Raw genomic sequence first — 21,999 nt, forward strand, 5'->3', positions numbered from 1 at the left:
TCAGGTGTTATTACAGGATGACAGATGAGTGTGAGAGGAGGATTTCACACACTGATCAGAAGATTTCAGAGTGTAAATGAGATGTTTATCTCCACGGACTCATCCCCGGGCTCCCCTCGGATTTAGTAGCCCAGAGCGGTTTGGGACGCAGCCGGAGTTCCTGCACTCATCCCCGGGCTCCCCCTCCTCAAGCAGCCGGAAGTGGGATGTGATGTGAAAAAATCACACTCAACTTTTTCCTTTTTTTCCCTTCCGTGTGCATTGTAACACGGCGAGAGGAAAAAGGAAAAAAAAAAAAACACGGTTTCGATCCAATACAATGGTTCTGGAAGCGACACGGGTCCGGTAGTGTGGTGTACTCGGTGCTGTTTGTTGGAGAAAAGGCTCTGTGTGGGAAAGCCGGGACTTTAGGAGCAGGTAACGCGTTTGTTTAAGAGAAATGAACGGATATGGTATTTATGGACAACACAAAGTTGTTGACTTTGTGTTATTTTTTTGGCCTTTCCGGAGACGGGTTGGACTTTTCTTCAATATTGATTTGAGTGATTTTTGACTCTGTTCAGTTCAGATAAAGTCTGATAAAAGGTTTATATCCTCCGCACCCGACTGTCATGATTGACCTTAGCAGTGAAACAAAAGAATAATTAGGCTAAGCTAAGGGGTTGTGTTGTCGCGGATGTTTGGTGAAGGAACACTTCGGTAATAAGACGGTTAGTAGGCCTAATAATTCACACACGTTCTCTTTATCACACACACTACTAACTTTATCACTTTTCTTTCTTTCTTTAATTATCACCGCAAAGTTTTCACATAAGTAAACCAGATCCTCACGATAACGTTCGACTTTCCGGAATTGAAACGTCTTTATTTTTTGGGGGGTAAATGTTCGTCTGTACACACTGAGATGTAGTAGTTTAATACAGTTAGCTTCATGCTAACCCGAAACTTATTTAAACTGTCGTGGTCGCGCGACGGAGAACGATTGATTCCTCGAGCCGTTCGTGCGCGCGCACGGACCTCTGAGAGAGAGCTGATGAGGCAGGGAGCGCGCGCGCGCTCTCGCTCGCGTCAGGCCTCATCACTAACGGTTGCAATGTTCACTTCAGCGTCAAGTTTATTCAGGTTCCTCACAATTATTATTATTTTTAATCGAAAATAAAATAAACAGCGGTTTAATGTGGTAAAATACCGTCTTAACTGTTCCTCTGTGTCCGAGAAGCTCGGTTTCTAACGGAGTTTTCCCTCACATTAGCTCCGCCCCTTTCACAGGTACTGTGGCTATTAAATGTTGCTAGCTCACTGATTAGCATGGAAATGTTCTATTATCACCCGAATAGTCGCCTAACACAGCTCGGATTACTCTCCTAGTCTTAGTGTAGAGTTATTTAACAAATTTCCCAAAGCAAATAATTTAAAAGCATTTTATGTTAAATAAATGTAAAAAAAATAAAAATAAATAATGTTCAAGAACCTGCTAAAAATGGCCCAGGAACATCACTTAGCTTTGCTAAGTCTCGGATTACATGATTATAGTGATATATTTATCCATATCAACCTTCATGATGGCCAACAAACTCTTTCTTTGAAAAAAGAAAGAAAGAAAAGGAAAAAAAATTGCATATAGTACATGATGAGTCAGTCCAAAGCCGTCAGTGACGTCACTAATCACATGGAGGTTAGTTAGTGAGGTCACTGAGTTTGGTACTGAGGAAATGGACAGATGTGACATGATCGGCATGTTCGTGAACTCGTCCTGCGTTTTTTCACCTCGGAGCGCTTTATAACCGTTCATGTCTGTTTAATCCGCCGTGCAGTTGTAGCTGAAGGACAGAGGAGCTGAAGAGAAGCAGAGACAGGGCTAGGTAGATGATGTTAGCAACACCACTAGGGACTCAATGCTGAAACGCTCACTGACGAGCCGTGGAGGTTCTCCATGCACACCACTCTGAACCCGGGCTACCTCCAGGGTTCAGAGGTCACGTGAAGCGTTCTCAGCTCAAAGGCTTGCTCATATGTGCAGGTGTGGAGTGGCCATTATTCTCTCTCTCAGACACGTACGAGCCAGTCTGTAATCGGTAACATCTGCAGCAGATGCCCGTCGTGTTCTCCTGATGTTGTTCTTTGGTTAAAATGAACTTGCCGATCTCACAGGTTACATCGCTAGCTTCTGGGTCAGAATTGTGAACTAGACTCTTGGCTAGCTTCTCAGGGAACAATAGTGTTGAGAAGGTTGTGGATCCATCCTCGGGTGAGCTGATGAACCAGAGAGCGGTCGGGAATAAACGTCGGTAGGACAAGACGATGTAGAACCTAGTCGTTATGCCGGCTAGCATCTTTATCACCTTACGGCTAGTCACGAGGGGGATGTGGGCTGCTCCAGCAGGGGAGTTACATGGCAGATTTCAATCGCTTATTATTGTATTATTTATATTTTGGTGTCAGACTGGTAATGGTGTAAACAGTGAGAAGGAAAGAAAAACAGTAAGTGGTGAGATTAACGCTAGAAACGTTTTATATTATACAGTAGCTACTCTGAATAAAATAGCAGTTAGTGTTGAGGGATATCATAATATCCTTTTCTAGCTTTTTTAAAAGTAGAATTTATAAACTGTGATTAGAAACAGCCGATATATCATGGCACGTATCGTGTGTATGATATTTTTATCATATCGCCCCACCCCTAACGCTGATATCACCAACACCTTGTGTCAGGATGTTTTCCAGAGAGCTTTCTGAGTGAGAACACTGGGGTTGGGGGTCTGCGAGGTGAGATGTGACGTGGCCCTGCGTCTGGTGTTCCCGGTAAACGGTGGTTGTTTCTTTCGCTTCCTGGTTGTGATTGCTCAATGGCAGCGGTTCTAAAATACTGGAAATGTTTGCTGGAGTTTCAGAATGCACTGTAGGGGAATTTCATTCTTTATAGGTGGCTTCCTGGGATTTTACGACCATCGTGTTCCCTAAAGCATCGTTTTAGCTGGAAAAGAGAGAGAGAATGAGTGTGTTCGATGTGATGCTTACTCAACCGCTGATCCGTGGTGTTTGAGGTGTGTGTGCAGTGGTTTTGTGAAACTCGTCCCTGATGGGCGGTCAGTCAGTGTTTGTGATCCTACCTGAGAAGATTCCTGGACGGTGTCGGGCCCGCTCTGCTCCACATCCTGTGTGTGCTTGTCCTCGGCTGACTTTTACCTTCCAGTTAAACAAGCCCGGCATGTTCATGATCCTTCCCAAAAACCCGGGGTGTGGTGTGTGGACCGGCCGGCATGACTCCCGTGAATAAGTCCCATGATGCACTGTGAATTTGTTGTGAAGACAGAGGACTCGGGTTAGAGCTTTAGCGAGGTTTTTATTTTAATTACGCAGTGCATGTGAATTATATTAAACACCCGTGTCAGATGTGTGTAGGTGCGTTCTCTGTTCTCATGTCCTTGACTTATTTCTGTCTGTCTCTCTCTCCCTCTGTACATGTCTGTCTCTCTCTCTCTTTTCCCATTCTGTCTCTTGCTGTCTTTCTCCCAGGGTATCTGTCTGTCTCTCATCTCTTTGTCTCTCTGTCTCTCTCCCACTCTGTCTCTCTCCCTCTGTATCTGTCTGTCTCTCATCCCTCAGTCTCCCTTTCTCCCTCTCTGTCCCTCTCTTTATCTTTCATCTTTTCTCCATCTGTCTCACTCTCTCTGACTATCTTTCTTTTGTCTCTCTCTGTCTTTGTCTGTTGTATTGTGTGTGTGTGTGTGTATTGCGAAATCAGATTTGTGTGTATTAACTCCTCTGGACCCTCAGAGCAAATGTTTGCACAAGTTACATTTCTGCACAGAGGGAGTGTGTGTGTGTGTGTGTGTGTGTGTGTGTGTGTGTGTGTGTGGATGACACGTTCCTGCATGTATTAAGACTCCCTCCCTGCTGGCTGGAATTTGGGTCGCTCAGTCTCAGCTATGAGTGATATAAGTGCTAGGCTTGTGTGTGTGTGTGAGAGATGACTATCTCTAGCAGATCTGCATTTAGTATGGCACTTAGCTGAACTGGTTGGTATTTTGAAAGTGCTGTTATTGCCCTTGTTGCCCTTATCACAGTCACACAGTTCTCAGTGTTTTGCAGGTCAGAATCCGGGGTTAAGTCTGATGTGAGGGACGGTGGACAGGGAGCCAAGCGAAGTCTGACATCAGGAGACACGTCCAGATGTTCCTGACGTAAAGGAGAAACCTGCGTGATGATCTGATATCTCCTCACATCCTGAGATAAAATTGCTCCAGAGCAGAAATCCTGAATGGAGAGATTATTATACAACATCTAGAGGACCATCACATTAGCATTGTTTGTGAGATCGTGAGCGTGGTTTAGATTCTGGAGGCCACGTGGGAGTTTAGTTCAGAGAGATGAGCAATAGAGCTGGAATCTCAACACAGCCCCCGACTGGAGCCAAACATTACATAAACCTCCTCCTCCTCCTGTCTCTTAAATTCAAAAACAGCTTTATTGGCACGAGTTGTGGTGAACAACTTTGTCTTGCTGTGTGCCGTGTAGTGTGACGATTGTTTATCCCTCCGTTCAGTGTCCTCCTCTCTTCCTGTTTGCTTAACATCACGATCGGTTTTCACGCTCCCCTCGGCCCGTCCCTCGTCTCAGAGTACTGTTAGCGGCGATGTGTTTGCTAGCATTTGGTGTCATGTGATTGGAAACCTAACAACATGAACTTGACACAGCTGTAGGAGATTAATAACCCCTCTTCTCTCGCCCTCTCTCTCTCTCAGTTCATTTCAGCAGTGCTGTATTTGGCGTGACTCGTATAAACGGCGTCCATCGCCAAAAGTAATAACACCGGTGTGAATGGACACTCGAACAAAGGCCCTAAGTGAGGAATAAAACACTGTGTGTGTGTGTGCTGTTGTAGCAAAATAATCACCGCTGGGGTGGAGTGATGAAGTGATGAAGTGATGTACTGTTACCTCTCCAAAATGGATTATTTTCCAATAACAGCACGCTGTTAATTTACAATTAACGTTCCTCAAAACATGTTAGTGATTTGAGTCAAACCTCAAATCAAACCTGTAGTAATCCCGGACATGTTCAGCGGTGTATCTGTTACGAGCTCTACCATGAGCGTGTAAGAGCAGCGACGTCGTGTGAGTGTCATCCAGAGTACTCCGTATTGTTTAGTGATCGTTATTGTTCAGCACTGGGGAACGTTGAGCTTTCATCTTCTCGAATACGATGTCGGAGATTCAGCTGTTTTTCCTGACGTCTCCAGTTCCTTCTGTCCTTCAGTTCATAAAGGCGAAAACTCATCCGCATGCTTTTATTAGTGTGGAGAGATAGTGAAGTGGTTGGTGACTCTCTGTCTCTCTCTCTCTCTCTCCCCCCTCTCTCTGTCTCTCTCTCTCTCTCTCTCTCTCTCTCTCTCTCTCTCCCCTCTCTCTGTGTCTCTCACTCTCTCTCTCCCCTCTCTCTGTGTCTCTCACTCTCTCTCTCCCCTCTCTCTGTGTCTCTCACTCTCTCTCTCCCCTCTCTCTGTGTCTCTCTCTCTCTCCCCCCTCTCTCTGTGTCTCTCTCTCTCTCTCTCTCTCTCTCTCTCTCTCCCCACTCTCTCTCTCTCTCTCTCTCTCTCTCTATGTCTCTCTCTGAGCAGAGATGTAGTGTGTGTTCTGCATTGGGAGACTCTGATGCCTCACCATGTTACTGTTCCTGCTGTTGGTCCTACATCCTAAAGCCAATGCTCAGATAGACCCAGGTAAGATTTCTCTCACACACACACACACACACACACTTAAAATCTGTGCCCAATTGACCCCTTGTGTGACCTTTTGACCTCTGTATGACTTCAGGACTGTGTCGCTACCCTCTTGGCATGGAGGATGGCAGAATAAAAAATGATGACATCACAGCCTCCAGCCAATGGTACGAGACGACTGGGCCGCAGTACGCCAGGTACAGGAAACACTCACCTTTCACACACAGTCATTCTGCTGCCATCCCCTATTCACTCTCTGTCTGTCTGTCTCACTCTCAATCTCTCTCTGTCTCTCTCTCTCTCTCTCTCTCTCTCTCTCTCTCTCTCTCTCTCTCTCTCTCTCTTAGGCTGAACAGGGAGGAGGGCGACGGTGCCTGGTGTCCTGCCGGTCAGCTGCAGCCGTCCGATGTCCAGTACCTGCAGCTGGACCTCCGTCAGCTCACCTTTGTCACAGTGGTGGCCACGCAGGGCCGATACGCCCGCAGCTCCGGCAACGAGTTCGCCCGCAAGTACCGGCTCACCTACAGCCGAGACGGCCATCGCTGGATCTCCTGGAGGAACCGCTTCGGCAACGAGGTGCAGAGACGAGGGGGTTTACTCACTACATCTCATTTAAACATCATAATAAACACACACATCACCGGGCTGAGTGTTACAATCAGTTCTCCCTCACCTGGCTCAGGTGTGTGTGCGTTCCCGATAAATAGGCTGTTAGGTGTTCAAAATGTTTATACAATACTACACCTGAAGTATTAAACACAAAAGAGGTAAGGAATACAATTTATTTTTGTATACAAGTGGGGGGAACAGTCTCCCAAAGGATGTGGCCTGATATTCTAATGAGCGTGTTTGATTGACATCGTGTGCGCTGTGCCGTGCGCAGGTTGTCATGGCGAATGTGAACACGTACGCGTCGGTGGGGAAGGACCTCCACCCACCCATCATCACACGCTTCCTCCGCCTCATCCCCGTCACAGACGTCGTGCACACCGTCTGTATGCGCATCGAGCTGTTCGGCTGCCTCTGGCAAGGTACACACACACACTCTCACACACACTCTCTCACACACACACACACACACACACGAGAATGTCACAGTAACACAGGTTCTGTTCTTCTCTCCTTGGGTCTGTGTCTTTTTACAGACGGGTTAACGGCGTACACCGCTCCTGAGGGCCACACCATGATGGCTCCTGGGTATCCCATCACCCCCCTGAACGACTCCACCTACGACGGAGTTCAGGAGCGCAGGTACAGTATCCGAGTTCAGGGTAGGGTAGTGTAACTCGCCCATGTTCATGTGCGTGTGTGGTGTGGCACTTCCTGCCTTTCACTCTCAGTTTTATTTCTAGAACAATGTAGCTGAGCTAAACTAAACACTGATCTCTCATCACTGCAGCTGAGTGTTTCCTCTCTCTCTCTCTCTGTGTCTCTCTCTCTCTCTGTGTCTCTCTCTCTCTCTCTCTCTCTCTCTGTGTCTCTCTCTCTCTCTGTGTCTCTCTCTCTCTCTGTCTCTCTCTCTCTGTCTGTTTCTCTCTCTGTGTCTCTTTCTCTCTCTGTGTCTCTGTCTCTCTCTCTCTCTCTCTCTGTCTCTCTCTCTCTCTCTGTGTCTCTTTCTCTCTCTGTGTCTCTGTCTCTCTCTCTCTCTGTGTCTCTCTCTGTCTCTCTCTCTCTCTCTGTGTCTCTTTCTCTCTCTGTGTCTCTGTCTCTCTCTCTCTCTGTGTCTGTCTCTCTCTGTGGCGCTCTCTGTGTCTCTCTGTTGCTCTCTGTCGCTCTCTGTCTCTCTGTTGCTCTCTGTCTCTCTGTGGCTCTCTGTCTCTCTCTCCCTCTCTCTCTCTCTCTCTCTCTCTCTTGCTGTCTGTCTGTCTGTCTCTCTCTCTTTCCCTCTTTCTCTCTCTCTCTCTCTCTCTGTCCTTCTCTCTGTGTGTCCCTCTCTCTGTCTCTCTCGCTGTCTCTGTGTAGGAGGGTGCTGGGTGGTCTGGGTCAGCTGACGGACGGTGTGATTGGTCTGGATGATTTCTCTCAGATGCGTCCGCACATGCCGTGGCCTGGTTACGATTACGTGGGCTGGAGGAACGACTCTCTCGGACCCGGCTACATCGAGATGGAGTTTCAGTTTGATAGGCAGAGGAACTTCACCTCCATGAAGGTGAGGAGATAAAGAATTCATTCATCACAGGGCTCTACGGTAACAATTTCTTTTAGGAGCACCTGTATTCCTAATTACAAAATTTTAGGAGTACAGTCAAAAATTTAGGAGCACAGTTGAAGTTTAGTTTTTATTTTAAATTTTTTTTTTTAGAGATGGTAACGTTAATGTGCCACAATATAACACACAAGTAGTCATGAGAGAAATTGAGCTGGTCAACTATGACAGTATTTAGGAACATAGTGTGAGTCATGACACGTTAATTTATCTTCTGATAAACTAACTGTAATATTTTCAGTTAATTTTACAGACTGTATGTAAAAAAACAACCGTTAACCTGTTCACCTTGTAAACAAATACAATAAACCTCAATGTTCAGTGTTTGAAGTCTGCTCCTCTTAAATATATTTAAAGCTACACTATTAGACATTTTCCACTGTCATGGTTCTGGGCTGGAGTCAGTTCTCGAACCGCTCTGTGTGTATTGTGTAGATATCTGAATAATCTCATATAGGATGTGATTGGGTGAGTTCATTTACCCGTCAGATGCAAAGCGCTTTAGTTTAATGGTGTTCATTACTGATGCTCTGATCAGGATTTTTACAGCCGAAACCGATCCAGATACCAATCTTTATTTATTTAAACTTTAATCAGGAGGTCCGTCATAAACAGTCAAATGTTATCTCTCTGCTCATAGTCACTGTTAATTGAGTTAAAATAATAGCAATGAGAAATACTGTTGGTTATTGATAAATAAACAAGCATAAAATATTTATTTTTAAATATCAAACAATAAAGAGTTCTAATTAAAAGTAGATTAACACAAAAATGATCCATATTAGGAAAAAGGCTAATAGCTTTCTAAGGAGATAGCAAACTAATATTAATGTCAAACTGATATTAAATGCAACCCATAACACGCAAGCACATTTTCTGTCTTTACATTTTAGTAGTTTTATTTTTGTTTATCAGTTGTTCCTTTCAGATCGGTTCCCCAGTACAGTGTCCATGTATGCTGCTAATATTGAGTTATTTTGAGGGATTAAATCAAAACATGAAAACTGGAGATGACTTTTCTAGTGATATCTGGCAACCTTGAGTTTAAAAGAAGTGAATGCACTGTGCGTGTGAGCCGGGACGAGATAGTGAAGAGTGAAGGAGAGGTGCAGTGTATTGCATGTGTACAGACTGAACAGTTGCTAATCTTGATTTTGATTTGTGAGGAATTATTTAATAAAGAAGTTTGAATTAAACCCACCTTGTAGCGTTAGCATTATTATTAATTTACTCCGCCCGAAGCCGCTGTGTCTACACGAGCAGGTGAAAGTTCAGGTCATTTTGCGGGATCAATAAAAGATGGCGGTTTGAGAGAAGCAGATGATCTACAGAGTTACTCGTCATCATAATGGCTTCTCTGCAGTATTTCCACACTTGTTCGGTTGACTGAGGAGATGAAAAACAGTGTGAAAGTAACTGTTGCGCAGTGTACATGCGTTTTGGTCTTCCTGTAGTTTTTATCCCGATTGTATTATACAACTCCAAACAGGTCACTTGCACCGGTGCAAATAAATATTTATTCACAGTCACACAAAGTACTTTTCAGTTGCAAATGCGAGTGAAATGGTCGCACTGTAGAGGCCTGCATCACCGAAAAGGTCGGACTTCTAAACAATTAATTCTTGTTTTTTGTTTTGTTCCTGCAGGTGCACAGCAACAACATGTTCACGCGTGGCGTTAAGGTCTTCTCGTCCGTGTCGTGCGTGTTCAAGCCCCGCCTCATCTCTCAGTGGGAGCGGGAGGAAGTGGAGTTTCGCACGGTTCTGGACGACCGGAACCCGAGCGCTCGGTACGTCACTGTGCCTCTGGAGCGGCGAGCGGCCACGGCCATCCGCTGCAGATTCTACTTCGCCGACACCTGGATGATGTTCAGCGAGATCTCCTTCCATTCTGGTACATGGCACTCTAAATTATAATAAACTCCACCGGTTAGCTCACCTCCCCCGCTCAGCATGATCTTTTTGGATTTCTCACTTTTTTTTAGCCACCAACCCGCTGCCCACGCTGAAACCTCCGGTGATGACATCACTGCCGTTCGAGATGCAGAGCCGAGCCCCGACTACAGTTACAACAGCTACAGGTGTGCAGTGTCATGGTGAACCGTGTTGATAAGCCACGCCCCTCTACACCCTGAGTTCCTGTTTCGAAACCCCTATACACACACACACACAGGTGCCAAACTCTTCATGTGAAACAAATTCTGCTGTGTTGTTCGGGTTGTTTTACAGACACCAGCATGGTAACGTCGAAGCCCCGCCCACCGGAAGAGAGCAACACGTCTGTTCTGATTGGCTGTCTGGTCACCATCATCCTCCTGCTGGTGGTGATCATCTTCCTCATTCTGTGGTGGCAGTATGTGTGCAAAGTCCTGGAGAAGGTGCGTATCGTGTGTGTGTGAGAGAGAGGCAGAGCGCGAGTGTTGATGTAATACACACAATTACAACGCAGGAATGAAATGAATCAATGTGCTGAAATTCACAGGGAAAAACACTCATTCTCTCATTTTATTTCTCCCTCTCTCCCCCCCCCCCCCCCCCCCCCCCCGCCGTCTCTCTCTAGGGTCCGAGGCGTATCCTGGATGAGGAGGTGATGGTGCATTTGCCCTGCAGCAGTGACTCTCCTCAGTCGCCTCCTCTGGACTCTCTGGACTCTCCGTACGAGAGAGTGTTTCTGCTCGACACCCCCCACACACACACTCCTGAACGCACCGAGCTCAGAGCTAAAGCCTCGGGTATACACACATGCACACACATTTTCCTCAACACGCTCACACACATACTTCCTCCTTCTTCTTTACAGCTGTTTCCATTTTTAAACTCCATCTGAGGCTGAAGTTCTTTGTGGAAAAACCCTTTGCACGATTCTTTCCATCTCTCTCTCTTCCTCTCTTGTTTTTTCAGTGCTGCTTCTTCTTCCTCTGCCCTTTAAACCTTGCACTCGGCCTTCCTGTTTTCTGATCTTCATCCGCCCTCTCGTTGCCATGGCAATGACCCTTGTGAGGGTAAGCTGGATGCTTTGCGTGTTTTTTTTTTCCGCCGCTCCGGATTAAAAAGTACAGTAGATGATTGGATTGGGTGGTTTATGGGTGGGTGGTGTGTGTGTGTGCGTGTGTGTGTGTGTGTGTGTGTGTTGGGGGGGGGGGGGTAAATTTTCAGGGATTAAAACACTTGGGGACATGTTGTTATGGGAAAATAATCAACAGTGGTGTGGTGTGATGTAGCTGGACATGAAGCAGAGTGATCCATACCATTCTGAAAGTTGATGGTTTTCTTTTAACAGTCCCCGAGTGTTTTATTCCTCTCGCACCACAACACTTTCCTAATGATTCTTTTTTTTTTTTTTTAATTAACGACTGACGTTATACTTTTTCAATCTTTCTCCTCCTCCCTCTCCCCCATGTAGACTGTGGTGGTTATGCTGAGCCAGACATCACCCAGTGTACCCATCACACCCATCACCAGAGTCTCCAGTCTAGCGTTCCTCACTACGCCGAGACCCTGATTGTGAAGCTGCAGGGTGTTACCGGCGGCAACACGTACGCCATCCCCGCCCTCACCGCAGACTCTCTGACACGTAAAGACATCACCGCTGCCGAGTTTCCAAGGGAACGCCTCATCTTTCGCGAAAAACTCGGGGAGGGGCAGTTTGGAGAGGTGGGCATGCTGTACAGCTCTATACAGGGTTAACACTGTGTGTGAGTGTGGATAACCTGTGTGTGTGTGTGTGTGCGCACAGGTGCACCTGTGTGAGGCAGAGGGTCTGGTGGAGTTTTTAGAAGAGGACGCTCCTCCGTTATCTGATGACGAGAGCTCAGTGCTGGTGGCAGTGAAACAGCTCAGGGCCGACGCCACCACTAACGCCAGGTATCTACATCCTGCAGCTGTACATCAACCCTGTACCTGGAGCTCTTTCCTACACTCACACTAACAAGTGACAGAAACTCTACGCGGATTATGCATGACACGTCAAAGTGACAGTTCCAAACGAGTTGCTTGAATGATTCCTCAGACCAGACCTAGGGTGCTTGTGGTCCAGTGTTTCTTCAGTTTCCCACTCGCAACTTTAGGTCCTACCAGTGAAGGAGTTAAAAGAAAAAAAAAAGAAGAACCAAGTTGGTGGTTTGACCCCACGATGGTGGTTTGACCCCACGATGGTGGTTTGGTGGTTTGACTCCACGATGGTGGTTTGACTCCATGTTGGTGTTTTGCACTCCCATTAGGAACGACTTCCTGAAGGAGATAAAGATCATGTCGCGCCTGAACGACTCGAACATCATCCGCCTGCTGTGTGTGTGTGTGCACTCGGACCCCCTTTGCATGGTGACGGAGTACATGGAGAACGGAGACCTCAACATGTTCCTCTCTCAGAGAGAGATCGAGAGCACGCTCACCCATGCCAACAACATCCCCTCTGTCAGGTACATCTCCTCCATGTGTCCGTCTGTCTATCTGTGTCCATCTCTCTCCATCACTCCATTACTCTGTTTCTAGTTCACATCTCTTCAGCCTCACTCAGGCAGCGGGCGAAGTGAAAATAAGAGTGAGTGAAGTGGACCGATCAGATATTAACGTGTGTGTAATGGCAATACATGTCGATGTTTCTGCGTCTCACGCTGCAGTATGTCAGACCTGTTGCACATGGCCGTTCAGATTGCATCGGGGATGAAGTACCTGGCGTCTCTGAACTTTGTGCACCGGGACCTGGCCACGCGGAATTGCCTCGTGGACCGACAGCTCACCATCAAGATCTCAGACTTCGGCATGAGCAGGAACCTGTACAGCAGTGACTACTACAGAATCCAGGGCCGAGCCGTGCTGCCTATACGCTGGATGGCCTGGGAGAGCATCCTGCTGGTGCGTACGTGTGTGTGTGTGTGTGTGTGTGTGTGTGTGTGTGTGTTTTACCGCTTTCTGGGAACCAGATGTACTCCATGATGACAGGAGTACACGTAGTTATTCACCACGAAGTTTAAAATTGAACAGTATAGCATTGTGTGTGTGTGCACTCGCAGGGTAAGTTCACTACAGCGAGTGACGTGTGGGCATTTGGTGTGACTCTGTGGGAAATCTTCACTCTGTGTACGGAGCAGCCCTACAGTCTACTGACGGATGAGCAGGTCATTGAGAACAGCGGAGAGTTCTTCAGGAACCAGGGGAGACAGGTACACACACACACACACACACACACACACACACCTGCAAGTCAAACACAAAAACAAAAAATACTAGTCTTTTATGAGCATCTCTCTCTCTCTCTCTCAGATCTACCTATCCCCTCCCCCGTTGTGCCCCGCCCCTCTATATGAGCTGATGATGCGTTGCTGGAGGCGTGACATCAGAGACCGCTCCTCCTTCAACAGCCTGCACCAGGCCTTACGACTCCACTCTCCCCGCTCCTGACTGACATACGCTTCAACCAATCAGCTCGGAGTGTGAGCCTGATCCAACCAGTCAAGCTCCGAGTGTGAGCCCGACCCAACCAATCAGCTCCGAGTGTGAGCCCAACCCAACCAATCAGCTCCGAGTGTGAGCCCGACCCAACCAATCAGCTCCGAGTGTGAGCCCGACCCAACCAATCAGCTCCGAGTGTGAGCCCGACCAATCAAGCTCCGAGTATGAGCCCGACCCAACCAATTAAGCTCCGAGTGTGAGCCCGACCCAACCAATCGGCTCCGAGTGTGAGCCCGACCCAACCAATCGGCTCCGAGTGTGAGCCCGCACTCTTTCCCCTGAGGAGAACTAGAAACTGGACGGCTTTGATGCGTAGCGGTGGAGGAAGAGAGAATCAGAGATGATGATGATGATGTCATTTCGAGACGCTTTTCTGGGCTTCGGTTCTGGAGCACTGTTACCGTGGTTCTGTGCTAATCATAATTTAGCATCAGAGAGTGAAGAAGAGGCCTGTTGGGACTCCAGGGTGTGGCTCCAGTCCATAGACACTTGAGAAGTTTTTTGTGTGTGTGTGTTGTCTAAATTTTTTTAATAGTTATTTTCTTTTCCTGTCCTGGTGATACGTTGTGTCTCTGAGCCTACTGTACGCTCATGGCCTTAAAGACACCGTTCAGCCCAGAGTGAAGTGTACACAAGTGTATTTTAATACTCTGATTAAGGTGTGATGAGTTAGACCCGCGCTTTGGACAGGGCTAAACCGCCGGCTATAGGCTTCCATTACTTATTAGCTACATTAGCCTCAAATGCCATGTTCTGGCTGATCAGACCAAACTGTGTACATTTCATTTTGGCTGAAATGTTCCTTTAAGGAACCAACTGGAGGAGTGTGTGTGTGTGTGTGTCAGCTCTGTGGTCCCCCATCGCTCAGCACTACTGCCTGTGTTCATTGGTGTGGGTGGGTGTGTGTGTGTGTGTGTGTGTGTGTGTGTGTGTGTGTGTTCACTCCCTCCCCACACTGGAGTTATGAATGAATCCTGACTATAATGTGGATCGTTTATTTTTTGTGTGTTTATAGTTGTCTGTATGTGAATGTTCCAAAGGTTCTTCTGAGTGAGCAGAACTACTGTCACAGCTAAATGAACAGAGAGCTTTCCTGAGAGAGAGAGAGAGAGAGAGAGAGAGAGAGAGAGAGAGAGAGAGAGACAGACTATCTAGCTCTTCTTCACCCATGCTGCAGTATTGCATTTGTCTCGTAGGTTGAGGGTGCCAAAACTTTCCCTGTGTACTGTCTCTGATATTAAAGACTTTAACGTGCACAGCACTCTGACAACTTTATAGCACACCACGAGCACCTCCAGCAGTGCACTATGGGTAAGGAGCCTTGTCCGAAGCTCCTGAGCATCCCGGTCAGCTCTGATAGATCTCTAGGATGTTGTGTAAGGCAAACATGAACCCAAACAGGAGAAAGAGTACTCGAGTACCCGAGACCTGTGCGCTCTCGTTCTTTGCTAAAGGCACATGACTCTGCAGAAGACGTGTACACAATGTTGAATTCCTCTGAGCAGCACATCTGCCTTCTCTGGTCACGCATATTATTATATTTAGCTTTCAGAAACTGTTCCTGTGTGCACGACGTCTCCTTCATTCTGTCTCTGTTTTCAGTCTTTAGTGTGTTCGGCGTTTCTCCACTTCCTGCCACTATGTGTGTGTGTGATCTCTGTTATAAATGGAGTGTGTATGGTTGTGGCGTGTACATAAGCAGAACAGATGTGTGTAATATATATACGGGGATGAAGGAGGACATGTTTGCAGCACAGCGTTTCTCTCCGAGCTTTTCTTCTGCTCCTGTTTTCTTCCTTTTCATTAAATATCAGATCTGACTCCACCATGGTGTCATGCACTGATTTGTCACCGTTGTAGCTTTCTAATTCCAGACTATATTTCTGAAAGTCGTCTGACAGGAGAGGTTTGTTTAACACGTGTGGAAGGAGTCTCCAGTGCCAGCGCTTCGTAACAGTCGGAGGTAAAGCTGTATCGTTAAGTTAATTCTCCAAGTGAAAGATGTTGGACTGCTGCCAACTCGGTGAACAGTGAAGAAGAACGTGGAGATGATCAGATTTATTTGATTCGATGTGTGTGTTTTTATCACTGGGCTCATTAGTCCAGTGCAGTAAATAATTTGTAGGCATAATGTTCATTATGGAGAAAAAGGATAAACTGTTCATTTGTGGTTCTTGGTATAAGAGAACTCGTGTTGAAATAAAAACTATTTGATGAAGGAGAATGTAGAATGAAAATGTTCGATGAATATTCCCATTATTCGATGATTATATTGACCCTGAAGCCCGTTTGTAGGCGTGTTTTCAAGCTTAACCTGATGTTGCTTCTTTTTAGAAATAAAGAGGGAAATAAGTCAGATGGTCTGCAGCAGAAATACTAAGAATAGGTTTAAAAACTTGATCTAATAAAGAGGAATATGTCAAAATGATCAAATATAATAAGATGAATAAATACGCCCAAACTCATAGGAACATCAAGATGAAAAAGAGTTTATTTAATGACATATCTGGTTTTTGTAGGAGGTCTTGGTGAAGTTTCCTTTACAGCTGGTTCAGTCTGCAGACACACAGCGGCCCAGCACAGGAGAGGTTCTCTTATGTGGACATCTTACTGTGGGACATGAACAACCACACATCTACACACTTCCAGCTGGAACAACTAACACACAAACACACATCTACACACTTCCAACTGGAACAAGTAACACACACACACAGAGACACACATACACCCTCTCCTAGTCTGTCTCCTTGTCTCTCCCTCACCTAGTCTGTCTCCTTATCTCTTCCTCTCCTTGTCTCTCCCTCACCTTGTCTGTCTCCTTGTCTCTCCCTCACCTTGCCTGTCTCCTTGTCTCTCCCTCACCTTGTCTCTCCCTCACCTTGTCTGTCTCCTTGTCTCTCCCTCACCTAGTCTGTCTCCTTATCGTTTCCTCTCCTTGTCTCTCCCTCACCTTGTCTGTCTCCTTGTCTCTCCCTCACCTTGTCTGTCTCCTTGTCTCTCCCTCACCTTGTCTGTCTCCTTGTCTCTCCCTCACCTAGTCTGTCTCCTTGTCTCTCCCTCACCTTGTCTCTCCCTCACCTTGCCTGTCTCCTTGTCTCTCCCTCACCTTGTCTCTCCCTCACCTAGTCTGTCTCCTTGTCTCTCCCTCACCTTGTCTGTCTCCTTATCTCTTCCTCTCCTTGTCTCTCCCTCACCTAGTCTGTCTCCTTGTCTCTCCCTCACCTAGTCTGTCTCCTTATCGTTTCCTCTCCTTGTCTCTCCCTCACCTTGCCTGTCTCCTTGTCTCTCCCTCACCTTGTCTCTCCCTCACCTTGTCTGTCTCCTTGTCTCTCCCTCACCTAGTCTGTCTCCTTATCGTTTCCTCTCCTTGTCTCTCCCTCACCTTGTCTGTCTCCTTGTCTCTCCCTCACCTTGTCTGTCTCCTTGTCTCTCCCTCACCTTGTCTGTCTCCTTGTCTCTCCCTCACCTAGTCTGTCTCCTTGTCTCTCCCTCACCTTGTCTCTCCCTCACCTTGCCTGTCTCCTTGTCTCTCCCTCACCTTGTCTCTCCCTCACCTAGTCTGTCTCCTTGTCTCTCCCTCACCTTGTCTGTCTCCTTATCTCTTCCTCTCCTTGTCTCTCCCTCACCTTGTCTGTCTCCTTGTCTCTCCCTCACCTTGCCTGTCTCCTTGTCTCTCCCTCACCTTGCCTGTCTCCTTGTCTCTCCCTCACCTAGTCTGTCTCCTTGTCTCTCCCTCACCTTGTCTGTCTCCTTGTCTCTCCCTCACCTTGCCTGTCTCCTTGTCTCTCCCTCACCTTGCCTGTCTCCTTGTCTCTCCCTCACCTTGCCTGTCTCATTGTCTCTCCCTCACCTAGTCTCTCCTTGTCTCTCTCTCACCTAGTCTCTCCCTCACCTAGTCTCTCCTTGTCTCTCCCTCACCTTGTCTCTCCCTCACCTAGTCTGTCTCCTTGTCTCTCCTTCACCTAGTCTGTCTCCTTGTCTCTCCCTCACCTTGTCTCTCCCTCACCTAGTCTGTCTCCTTGTCTCTCCCTCACCTTGTCTCTCCCTCTCCTTGTCTGTCTCCTTGTCTCTCCCTCACCTTGCTTGTCTCATTGTCTCTCCCTCACCTAGTCTCTCCTTGTCTCTCTCTCACCTTGTCTCTCCCTCACCTAGTCTCACCTTGTCTCTCCCTCACCTAGTCTCTCCTTGTCTCTCTCTCACCTAGTCTCTCCCTCACCTTGTCTGTCTCCTTGTCTCTCCCTCACCTTGTCTCTCCCTCACCTAGTCTGTCTCCTTGTCTCTCCCTCACCTAGTCTGTCTCCTTGTCTCTCCCTCACCTAGTCTGTCTCCTTGTCTCTCCCTCTCCTTGTCTCTCCCTCATCTAGTCTGTCTCCTTGTCTCTCCCTCACCTTGTCTCTCCCTCACCTTGTCTGTCTCTTTGTCTCTCCCTCACCTTGCCTGTCTCCTTGTCTCTCCTTCACCTTGTCTGTCTCCTTGTCTCTCCCTCACCTTGTCTGTCTCCTTGTCTCTCCCTCACCTTGTCTGTCTCCTTGTCTCTCCCTCACCTTGTCTGTCTGCTTGTCTCTCCCTCTCCTTGTCTGTCTCCTTGTCTCTCCCTCACCTTGCCTGTCTCCTTGTCTCTCCCTCACCTTGTCTCTCCCTCACCTAGTCTGTCTCCTTGTCTCTCCCTCACCTAGTCTGTCTCCTTGTCTCTCCCTCTCCTTGTCTCTCCCTCATCTAGTCTGTCTCCTTGTCTCTCCCTCACCTTGTCTCTCCCTCACCTTGTCTGTCTCCTTGTCTCTCCCTCACCTTGTCTCTCCCTCACCTTGTCTCTCCCTCACCTAGTCTGTCTCCTTGTCTCTCCCTCACCTAGTCTGTCTCCTTGTCTCTCCCTCACCTTGTCTGTCTCCTTGTCTCTCCCTCACCTTGTCTGTCTCCTTGTCTCTCCCTCACCTTGCCTGTCTCCTTGTCTCTCCCTCACCTTGTCTTTCCCTCACCTAGTCTGTCTCCTTGTCTCTCCCTCACCTAGTCTGTCTCCTTGTCTCTCCCTCTCCTTGTCTCTCCCTCTCCTTGTCTCTCCCTCATCTAGTCTGTCTCCTTGTCTCTCCCTCACCTTGTCTCTCCCTCACCTAGTCTGTCTCCTTGTCTCTCCCTCACCTAGTCTGTCTCCTTGTCTCTCCCTCTCCTTGTCTCTCCCTCATCTAGTCTGTCTCCTTGTCTCTCCCTCACCTTGTCTCTCCCTCACCTAGTCTGTCTCCTTGTCTCTCCCTCACCTAGTCTGTCTCCTTGTCTCTCCCTCACCTTGTCTCTCCCTCACCTTGCCTGTCTCCTTGTCTCTCCCTCACCTTGCCTGTCTCCTTGTCTCTCCCTCACCTTGTCTGTCTCCTTGTCTCTCCCTCACCTTGCCTGTCTCCTTGTCTCTCCCTCACCTTGCCTGTCTCCTTGTCTCTCCCTCACCTAGTCTGTCTCCTTGTCTCTCCCTCACCTAGTCTGTCTCCTTGTCTCTCCCTCACCTTGTCTCTCCCTCACCTTGTCTGTCTCCTTGTCTCTCCCTCACCTTGTCTGTCTGCTTGTCTCTCCCTCTCCTTGTCTGTCTCCTTGTCTCTCCCTCACCTTGCTTGTCTCATTGTCTCTCCCTCACCTAGTCTCTCCTTGTCTCTCCCTCTCCTTGTCTCTCCCTCACCTTGCTTGTCTCATTGTCTCTCCCTCACCTAGTCTCTCCTTGTCTCTCCCTCACCTTGTCTCTCCCTCACCTTGCCTGTCTCCTTGTCTCTCCCTCACCTTGTCTCTCCCTCACCTTGTCTGTCTCTTTGTCTCTCCCTCACCTTGCCTGTCTCCTTGTCTCTCCCTCACCTTGTCTGTCTCCTTGTCTCTCCCTCACCTTGTCTGTCTGCTTGTCTCTCCCTCTCCTTGCCTGTCTCCTTGTCTCTCCCTCACCTTGCCTGTCTCCTTGTCTCTCCCTCACCTAGTCTGTCTCCTTGTCTCTCCCTCACCTTGTCTCTCCCTCACCTTGTCTCTCCCTCTCCTTGTCTGTCTCCTTGTCTCTCCCTCACCTTGCTTGTCTCATTGTCTCTCCCTCACCTAGTCTCTCCTTGTCTCTCTCTCACCTAGTCTCTCCCTCACCTTGTCTGTCTCCTTGTCTCTCCCTCACCTAGTCTGTCTCCTTGTCTCTTCCTCTCCTTGTCTCTCCCTCTCCTTGTCTCCCCCTCACCTTGTCTGTCTCTTTGTCTCTCCCTCTCCTTGTCTCTCCCTCACCTAGTCTGTCTCCTTGTCTCTCCCTCACCTTGTCTGTCTCCTTGTCTCTCCCTCACCTAGTCTGTCTCCTTGTCTCTCCCTCACCTTGTCTCTCCCTCTCCTTGTCTCTCCCTCACCTTGTCTGTCTCCTTGTCTCTCCCTCTCCTTGTCTCTCCCTCACCTAGTCTGTCTCCTTGTCTCTCCCTCTCCTTGTCTGTCTCCTTGTCTCTCCCTCACCTAGTCTGTCTCCTTGTCTCTCCCTCTCCTTGTCTCTCCCTCACCTTGTCTGTCTCCTTGTCTCTCCCTCTCCTTGTCTCTCCCTCACCTAGTCTGTCTCCTTGTCTCTCCCTCTCCTTGTCTCTCCCTCACCTAGTCTGTCTTCTTGTCTCTCCCTCACCTAGTCTGTCTCTTTGTCTCTCCCTCTCCTTGTCTCTCTCTCACCTAGTCTGTCTCCTTGTCTCTCACTCACCTAGTTTGTCTCATTGTCTCTCCCTCACCTAGTCTCTCCTTGTCTCTCTCTCACCTAGTCTCTCCCTCACCTTGTCTGTCTCCTTGTCTCTCCCTCACCTTGTCTCTCCTTCACCTAGTCTGTCTCCTTGTCTCTACCTCTCCTTGTCTCTCCCTCACCTTGTCTGTCTCCTTGTCTCTCCCTCACCTAGTCTCTCCCTCTCCTTGTTTCTCTCCTTGTCTGTCTCCCTCACCTTGTCTCTCCCTCTCCTTGTTCCTCTCCTTGTCTGTCCCTCTCCTTGTCTCTCCCTCTCCTTCTCTAACCATGGCAGTTTTACTTACCTTTGGAGCTAATTAAACCGCTTAATGTTACACGTGCTGAAACTGTATAACGAGAGTCCCTGTTGAAGGGAAGAGCCTTCTGCCTTTTTCTCGTGAAAAGCTAGAGCATTTTATCTTATCCACGCTGCCTCTGGTTTTATGTTTTCCTCCATAGTCACGCCAGGGGCTAATGGTTCACATAGACAGGGCATAGTTCCTGCACCGCTATCTGTTGTGTCTCCATTTAGTCCTGGGGTTCAGGAGCAGAGAAGTCCTCTGCCTCATCTGCAAACTTTCTCACTATCCATCTCTTTTTTTTTTTTTTTTTTTTTTTGTGTTCTGAAGGCTCACCCTCCTCTTCCTCTCCTGCCTTTCCCTGCCACGCCCACTTCACCTCCCTTCTTCGCACAGCCGTCCATGCCCATTTAAGCTGCATTTTTCAGAAACATTGATTGGTAGTCTTGAGCTGAAAGAGGGGGATTTCGTGACGCTTTAACGTATCGTGTCACCCTCTGGAGCATCAGTGAATGTTTGTACCTTGTGTAATAGTCGTGTACGAGTCCCTCAGTCGTCCTCGGTGTGAAAAGATGGATTTCGACATCATATAGTCGCTGTTGGAAAGGGCTCAAACACACAGAAGATGCTGGAACAGTAAAGAATGTGCAGGATCTGGCGGATTTTTCTTAAGAACAGCGGACAGTTTAACTGCTCAGGACGAACAGGGGACTTGTGAACATGAACAACCATCACACACCATAAACACAGTCGTGGATCATCCAGGTAACACACACAGTATTGCAGAGTTGATTACACAGGGTTTCCACGGGTCATGGAATTTCTGGAATGTCATGGAATTTTGATAAAATTCCCTGACTGGAATAGACTTTATCATTTAGGGAAACACTCGCAAAATCAGCTTGTATGTAATGTGCGTTGTTCTTTAAGTTGTTTGTAAGTCTCTAAGATTAATCCATACATTTTTGGTACCGCTTATCCTACACATGGTTACAGGGAGTCTGGAGGCTATCCTAGTCGACTCGGGGCAGGGGACATTCTGGCCAGGGTGCCAACTCATCGCAGGGCACAATCATGCGCACACACTCACACACACATTCGCACGCTACAGGGAATTTAGCCATGCTAATCAGCCTACAATGCATGTTTTTGGACTGGAGGAGAAAACCAGAGTACCCAGAGGAAACTCCTGAAGCGTGGGGAGGACACGCAAGCTCAGCGCACACAGGGCGGAGACAGGAGTCGAACCCCCAACCCCAAGACAAACCCACCCATAGGTATCCTAACCAATCATGACGTCTGTGAGCTCATGCATGTGGAGGGGGAGTGGCAAGGGGGTGGACCACGTGCTATATATTCTGCATTTTTTTTGTATTTTGGAGTCAGGCATGATTATAAAATCATAAAAGTACCTACTGTACAGTGATTAGGGGCTGAATGCTATTTTTTAATAATAATAATAATGAAAATGTTATTTTCGTGTGTGAAAACTGAATCAGCGAAACAATTCTTCAAATTAAAGGTATTTGATTGTTAACGACTCAATGAACAATGAAGAAGAACCTGATTCTGATTCACACAGAGTCGACTCATGTCACGTGATGAGACATGCTTAGGATGCC

The 21,999-nt window shown here is 47.7% G+C and overlaps 1 protein-coding gene across 1 annotated transcript; it reads left to right on the top strand.

Moving 5' to 3' along the window:
• Nucleotides 1–213: 213 nt before the first annotated feature.
• ddr2l (discoidin domain receptor family, member 2, like) lies at nt 214–15,203 on the top strand. Its single transcript, XM_053653978.1, has 17 exons — nt 214–417; nt 5,621–5,722; nt 5,817–5,919; nt 6,070–6,298; nt 6,606–6,753; nt 6,868–6,973; nt 7,685–7,871; nt 9,575–9,821; nt 9,913–10,008; nt 10,157–10,305; nt 10,488–10,659; nt 11,331–11,581; nt 11,664–11,791; nt 12,148–12,345; nt 12,547–12,781; nt 12,940–13,089; nt 13,190–15,203. The coding sequence occupies exons 2-17, from the start codon at nt 5,665–5,667 to the stop codon at nt 13,325–13,327; spliced, it is 2,595 nt and encodes an 864-aa protein (XP_053509953.1). The 5' UTR covers nt 214–417; nt 5,621–5,664; the 3' UTR covers nt 13,328–15,203.
• Nucleotides 15,204–21,999: the final 6,796 nt, after the last annotated feature.

The sequence above is a fragment of the Ictalurus furcatus genome, chromosome 22 (assembly GCF_023375685.1).
Source record: "Ictalurus furcatus strain D&B chromosome 22, Billie_1.0, whole genome shotgun sequence".
NCBI lineage: Eukaryota > Metazoa > Chordata > Actinopteri > Siluriformes > Ictaluridae > Ictalurus > Ictalurus furcatus.

Excerpts from the sequence above, each read along its gene's own strand:
- ddr2l (XM_053653978.1), top strand. The coding sequence starts at position 5,665 with ATGTTACTGTTCCTGCTGTTGGTCCTACATCCTAAAGCCAATGCTCAG. Across the intron at positions 6,299-6,605 it reads GGAACCGCTTCGGCAACGAG|GTTGTCATGGCGAATGTGAA; the intron begins GTGCAGAGACGA and ends TGCCGTGCGCAG. Across the intron at positions 11,582-11,663 it reads GGGAGGGGCAGTTTGGAGAG|GTGCACCTGTGTGAGGCAGA; the intron begins GTGGGCATGCTG and ends GTGTGCGCACAG.